The following is a 7,537-nucleotide window of genomic DNA, read 5'->3' on the forward strand; positions in this document are numbered from 1 at the left end:
GCTCCCCGCCCGTGGCTCCCTGTGCGCCGGAAGCCCTCCTTCCAGGGCCTATGAGGCAGGGAGTGAGCCACAGCACTGACAATTTGGAACAGTATTTTCCACAGATTTTAATCATCCAAGATGTACCCAAAAAAGTAGACTGTTTTGAACCACCTTTTTCAACAATTTTCTTTAACTACAATTAACTGAACATCGTCTTTGTGAAATAGTCACACTAATCTTTGCCTGCATATTCATCATCACTCTACTCACAAACATTTACAGATGTTTACTATAGACAAAACTTAAATAGCTGCGTTGTCATGGAACTTGCAGGCAGGAAAAGAGATCTAAAAATAGTTAGAGTAGTGCATGCCTCGAATCCCAACATTCAAGCCCAACCTGGACAACTTAGCTAGACCCTGTGTCAAAATAAAGAAACATTTTACAAAGGGCCAGGTATGTAGCTCAGTGTAAAGGCTCTAGGTCAATTACCAGTACCGCAGAAGAGAGAATGGGGGAGCATTCAATTCAAGACTACTTGATACCAAGTAAATACAGCTCCTCCTTTATGTTTAAAATGTAGTTCAACAATGAATTACAGGCTGTAATGGCATGGAGATCTGAAAACCTAGAATCTGGGAAAAGAAAACTAGAAGGCTAAGCAAGGTGTCTAACAGCTATAGTTGACTGACAGGTATTGATTAAAATCTTCCATAAAATCTCCTTAGAGCACACTAGAGATTCAACGATAGACATCAGACTTATCATTTTAAAAGCTTACTACATGTTGTACCAAATACAGAACAAGAGCGCCTTCCCACTAGCCTTACTCAAATCAGACAGGAAGTAAGGGACAAACATAAAGAAGCAGTGAGGCAGAGGGATGGCCACAGGGTATCAAGCTATCAGAAAAAATGAACCAGACTCACATGTGGTTCATAAGAATATTTATTCCTAAGAATAAATTATTATTTCTTAGGAAAATGGAACTACATCATGCCCAGTTGTCTTTTTGAGCTTTTGTTGGTGGTGGGTATGTGAAGGCTTTTCTTCTTGTTGTTGTCTGTGCAACAACACAAGAAGATTGAACACAAGGCCTTCACACTGAACTACAATCCCCAGATCTTTTAAATTATTTTTTTTGTGGTAAGGTCTCATTAAGTTGCTAGATTGCCCACATTCACATTGGGCTCAAACTTGTAATTCTCCTACCTCAATCTCCCAGAGTTCTAGGATTACAGGCATACACACCATATCCAGCTTGTTTTTGTTTTTTTTTAAAATGATGTCTTCCCAATTTACAAATTTTCCTTCTATGTTTAGTGCTTTCTGCATCCTACCTATAAAGTTTTGCGTATCTCACATACAATCATTTGCTCCTATGTTTTCTTCTAGACTTAAAGGGTAAACCTATAATCTACTCAGAGGAGGGTTAATTGTTATTTTTTTCCATGGATATATCCACCATTTGTCGAAAAGACTACTCTATCATCACTAAATTAAGCTTCTCTTCTTTGTTAAAAATCAAGCAGCCAGCCAAGCATGGTGGTGTACACCCTAATCCCAGTACTCAGGAGGCTGAGGCAGGAGGATCACTGTGAGTTCAAGGCCAGCATGGGCTACATACTGAGTTCAAGGCCAGCCTGAACTGTATAGTGAGACCCTGTCTCAAAAAGACCAAAAAGAAAGAAAGAAAAAAAAAAAAAATCAACCAGTCATATATATGTAGGCCTATATTATTTTTATTTTTTATTTCTATATATTGCTGTTTTGACCTTTTCAAAACCTTTCTGGCGAGGGAGAAAATACCCCCAGGACTAGCCAATAATTAAAGAGAAAGCCATTAAAATAATTTTTATTTTGAGACAGAGATTTGCTATGTTGCCCAAACTGGCATGAAATTTGTGATCCTCCTGTTTCAACTTCCTGAGTAGCATGATTTTTATATAAAAACTTAGCCTGGTCCTCCTCGTCAGTCTCACAATTGTATGAGACGTTCCAACCACACCAATGTGGAAACAAGTCTGATGCCGCCTGTAAGAAATTTTATGGTAGACATCTCACAATAAGATATAGACACAAATACAAAGTCAATAATGACAAAATATTTTGTCAGTTTTAGAAAGTACTATAGACAGCAGTGAAGCAGATATGTACAAAGCATGGAACAACCACTGAGTGTAAATATACATCAGTAATAAAACAGATTACCTCTAGAAAATAGGAATAGGGAAAAGAGGCAAGACAAAGCATTTTATTTTTAATCTGTGTTGATTCTATATGGCGTTAATGTCAAAATGAAAATACATTCATGTATTGGTTATGTTTAAAAATGAAATGTGAATGCTAACGACAATGATACCATCCTATGGGCACAAGGGACATATTAGACCCTAAAACACTCCAAAAACTTCTCAGACAACTCATTGGTGCTGCAGACCTACACAGCAAAGGCTAAGTTAATATACCAAAGTCATGGCCCCTTAAGGTGTTCATATTACAAATATCACACTACAAACTCACATTCTGTATATCAATTTGCATTCCACTTGCTTGCCTCCTGTTTATTACTGTTTGTAGTTCTGTTCGCCAGTTTAATTTTGTGCTGCTTTGTAGTATCCACAAGAATTACAATGTTTAATCCTGTATTTTGTGGTTGAGCTTAAATACAGCAGTTTAAATGCATACATCCTGGCCAGTCTTTGATTCCCACCTCTACACACATACAAACTCACACCCATAATCACATACATACAAACACATACTCTAGCTAGTGCTATATATTTTATCTTACTATTTTGCCATTACCTTCCATAGTATATCTGACAATGACATTATTGCAGCTACAATAAACAGCTAACATATGTAGTAAAAATATATCACCATAATGAATCAAAATGATATACGTACCCACCACACTCCCAATACTCATTCTAATTAAATAGTGACTTTTTTCATTATATACACTACAAAAGGAGAATGAAGCACTGAAGAAAATATACTCATAAAAACAGAAGAAAATAAAAGTAAATGTTTAAGTCATTGATATTAGAATGTGTGTATGTGTGTGTGTGATGTTGGGTAACTGAACCCAGCGACTTAAGCATGTTAGGCAATTGTTCTACCACTGAGGCACATCCTGGCCCCAAGAAAGATCATCTAAATGATGTGTGTCAAATAATACAATAATTCATCAGTTCTATATGCATTCTGCTTAACACAGAGTTCTGGGACACATGTAGCCCAGTTTCACCTGAATAAAAGAAATAAAATATCAGCATAAAACAGCATTTCCAGAACATATTCTGTAAAAAGCGTGACTTTGTTTCATTTTTTTAAATTCTTATTGTTGTTTCTAATGATCATACATAAAACAGGGATCTTTAAAAGAATATTTGGTTTACAAAATGAGGGTAAAATAATTCAATTATTTTAACATTTCCTGCCTTCTTTTTACTAGGAATGTTAAATTTTTTTAATTTCTATTTTTTAAATTTTTATTTTGTATATTTTGGTGATGGAGTATATCTTTATTAAAAATTTTAAAATGTATACCTGGGGTTATATATATAGCTCAGTGGTAGAGCACTTTGCATTATATGTGCAAGGACCTGTCTTGGATCCCCACCATCCACCAATCAATCAAGTAAAATAAAAAGCCAAGAACCAAAAGAATATAATAATGGAAAACTAGGCCTACTTACAACATTAAAGCAAGAATAAAACTTAGGTTTATAAGCTAATAAACCTAAAGGTAGACCAACTGGATTCACTTTCCAAACTCCACAGCATACCATTCATAGGATGTAGAGCAAGTTGCTCGCCTCTCTCACCTCAATTTCCTAACTGATAAAAATGAGCATAGGAACAGTACCTAGTTCTCAGAAGTTTCTTGTAAAATTAAATGGAATAAATCAAGACCACCACACAGATTTCTAGTAGATACTGGCATTTATTATCACCAGATTCAGAAACTGAGGACCCAAGAGTTTGTGTTTTCCCTGACAGTTAACCTACAAATAGCAGAAATAGCATTAAAACATGAAACTCTTGATATTTTTGTATACTTGACTTATTTTCCATTAAGATTTTTTTGTATTCTGAAGAAATATATTTCAAAGGAGAAAATGAGATACCAAAATCCTTCAGATATGCCTGACCTAGATTTAAAGAAAGAAAAGAAAAAACTCTACAAGAGTATGAACAGGCACGCACGTGCACACACACACACACACACACACACACACACACACACACAGCAAAACAGGAAACAAGAAGGATTAGTGGAGGGAGGAGGCAAGTGACACAGACACAAAACATCCAATTTAACTTTTTAATATGATATAATTCATTAGAGCATAATTATATTTCTTATTAAATGATTAATCATAAGGTTTGAAGAAAAGGTCATGTTGAATGTTAATTATACATCCTTTAAAGAATGTCAAAGATATTAATAGTATTCACTATAAATTACCTTATACTCTTGGAAGGCATTTGGTATTATACTTAAAAATCCAAAATGTATATATGCTTTTACTAACCAACACAAATAAGATTTAGCCTACAATTAATTAACAAACTATGTAAAAATGTACAAAAACAGAAACTGTGTGCATTATCAACAATAACAAATACTGGAAAAATTTTAAACATTCATTAATGGGGAAATTATTATTACGGTGCAATCCATGTAATGTAATACAGAGAATGATGCAAATATTCCACTGAGTAAATTATTAAAAAGAAACTCAAAGTATATAAGAATTTGTACCAGAGTAATTTAAACATAGGATAGAGATACTGAACCTGTGTTTATACAAGAAAATGTTGCAAAGATACACAAAAAAATTGACAGTGGTTACCTCTGGAAAATAGGATTAAGGTACCGGGGACAGAGGATGGAAAGAAGCAGATGCTTGCTTTCATAGAGTAGATATACGTACACAGATTTATAATTTTTACTATATACAGGTTGAGCAATAGTAGTCCAAAACTCTGAAGTCTAAAATGCTCCAAACTCTAAAACATTTCACATGTTTGGGTTATAGATACTTAACTAGAAAAATCTATGCAAATATTTTTAAATCTGAAAAAATACAAAATCTAAAACACTTCTGGTCCTGAACATTTTTGGATACAGAATACTCAACTGTACATATATTAATGTTAAAACTAAAGAAAAAACATCAAGTAAAAATAAGTGAAAGATTGTTCAAAGAGAAACAAAACAGTACATATAATGAAGAACAAATTTATAAGGAAAGAATTTTAAGATTTCATGGATACACAGCTGAGCAGTCTTACCTGACACTTAGCACTACAGTATTTGGCAACTCGGCATTGAGAACATCTCATCAGCTTTTCCTTCCTGTTCAAAAAATAGTAATAATAATAATTCCACACTAGAAAATGAATAAGAGACATACATGGTTGAGAAAAGAAAACGTAAGTCAACATACTGACACTAATATGTTCTGTTCACTATATATGGGCCTTTAAGATTCACATTTTCACATTAATAAATACTCTCTTTCACCTTCAATGTGAGACATTTACACAATGACTAATGTTCTTTTGTTAAAATGTGGTAATAAGACACACAGCATAAAATTTAACATGTTAACCATTTTTAAGCTTACAGTTCAAAGGCATTTAAGTCATTCACATTGTTGAGCAACCATTACCACCATTAACGTTTCTTTGGACAGATTTAATTAACATACAGAGAGGTTCCTACTTAGAAAACTTCACTGCACAGAGACATCAATCTCAGCATATGGAATTCAAAATCCAGGCAGGCAGCAGGCGCCTGAGAAGCCACACGGCAGGGCGTGCTGGCCGGAGGGCCGGCCCCCAGCCATGCAGGCACCCGGGAAGCAGGCAGCAAGTGCCCGGGAAGCAGGGAGCAGGCGCCCGGGAAGCCACGCAGCATGGCACACCGAACCTCGGGCCGGCCCCCAGCTGCACAGGCGCCCGGGAAGCCGCGCATCGAGGCGCGCCGACCCTCGGGCCGGCCGCCGCTGCATGGTCGAGAACTACCATGCCACAGAGAAGCACCGACACAATCGGCCCACCCCACACCCGCCGCGGAGGCCTGCCCGGGGACGTGCGAACCATCTCGACATGGAAAAACCCCTGGGAAAACATGCCACACAACAGGTCACTCTTGGCCCTGCCCCTGAACCAGGAAGGTCCGGAGTCAGCAGAGGAGCAGCTGCTGAATAAGGACTTGGAGAACATGAGAATACAGACGACACCCGAAGACTCAGAGGTCGAGCTGACTGTAGGGCATTTCAGATTTTGGATTTTTGGATTACAGACTCAAACTTCATCCTTCAAATATAGAATTTTGTATCTTAAATTATCATACAGTGTATTTTCACTATTAATACACTCCTGGGAAATTATTTTTAAATTCTATTAAGTTTGATTATTACTTTACACACGCTGAATTGAAATGTTTCAAAATTGTCTCTACTAAAATCACCTAATAACAAAATTGCAGAAATTTTTTAAAACTTGAATTATAAAATAGAAATAATAAATCTGATAGTAATATTAATAGTGACAAATACAAACAGGCCAGTGGATAATTTCAAAGTAGCCCAAAATGCTAAAATACAAAATATATCAAGAGCAAACAGAACAGTTCTGCCTAAGCACTTACTGAGGTACAGGCATTGTACAGTCTTTACTAACTCATGGTAAATTTGAAACAGATCTATAAGGTAAACAGTGTTATTATTATGCCCACTTTAGAGATACTTCAATAGATTTTCAAGAAAGAAAATGTAATTTTCTTTGTTGATATTGTAGTACAAACTGATTAAGGAAGCATTCAAAATAGTGAATATGACAGGTCATTCTGAAAGGGACAAAATCTGTAAAAAATCAGAACCATTTAGACACTTCACATGTGGAAGAACAGAAGTGAGGACTGGGGTATAAAACATGGGAAATGTCAAGTCTAAATAAGGAAAAGTCCAAATGCCTCCCACCCCTAGTTTTAAACTCTAGTTACCAGATACAACACCCCACAACAAACCAAACCCAATCAATCTGGCCCTAAAGTTTTGTTTTAACCACCACACTATACTATGATTTATAAGTAAAACTACATAAAAATTCAGTCTGCCCAGTTTGTTTATGAAACACACTTCAAATACAACATAAGCTGCGAATGTACATCAGCCAAATACTCACTAGAAAAAAAGTCTGTGTCATTATATCAACCAGAAAAAAAATTTCAGTATTAAATACATCATTACAGATGAAAAAGGTAAAAACAATGTATTTAATAACAAATGTATCCAGCCTCAAAATATATAAAGTCCAAGTAACAGCTCTACAAGGAAAAAATGACCAATACACAGTAAGTTTATTCATGTAAGGACCTTAAAATAATACTTGCAATAGAACAAGTGCAATAGAAAAGTTATGTATTACCAAAAAAAACCCAAAAAAACAGGGGCTGGGGATTTAGCAGCACAGCACCCGTCTGGCAAGCACAAGGTCGTAAGTTCGATTCCTGGTACCAGAAAACAAAACAAAA

General features: G+C 35.8%; 1 protein-coding gene across 1 annotated transcript in view; it reads right to left on the reverse strand.

Moving 5' to 3' along the window:
• Window positions 1-7,537, reverse strand: part of Smyd3 (SET and MYND domain containing 3) — a 649,248-nt gene that overhangs the window by 512,788 nt on the left and 128,923 nt on the right. The window contains exon 2 of the mRNA XM_005374789.2: window positions 5,290-5,353. Within this exon, the coding sequence (XP_005374846.2) occupies window positions 5,290-5,353 (64 nt within the window). The remainder of the gene's footprint in view (window positions 1-5,289; window positions 5,354-7,537) is intronic.

Source organism: Chinchilla lanigera, unplaced genomic scaffold, assembly GCF_000276665.1.
Source record: "Chinchilla lanigera isolate Chin_1 unplaced genomic scaffold, ChiLan1.0 scaffold00005, whole genome shotgun sequence".
Taxonomy (NCBI): domain Eukaryota; kingdom Metazoa; phylum Chordata; class Mammalia; order Rodentia; family Chinchillidae; genus Chinchilla; species Chinchilla lanigera.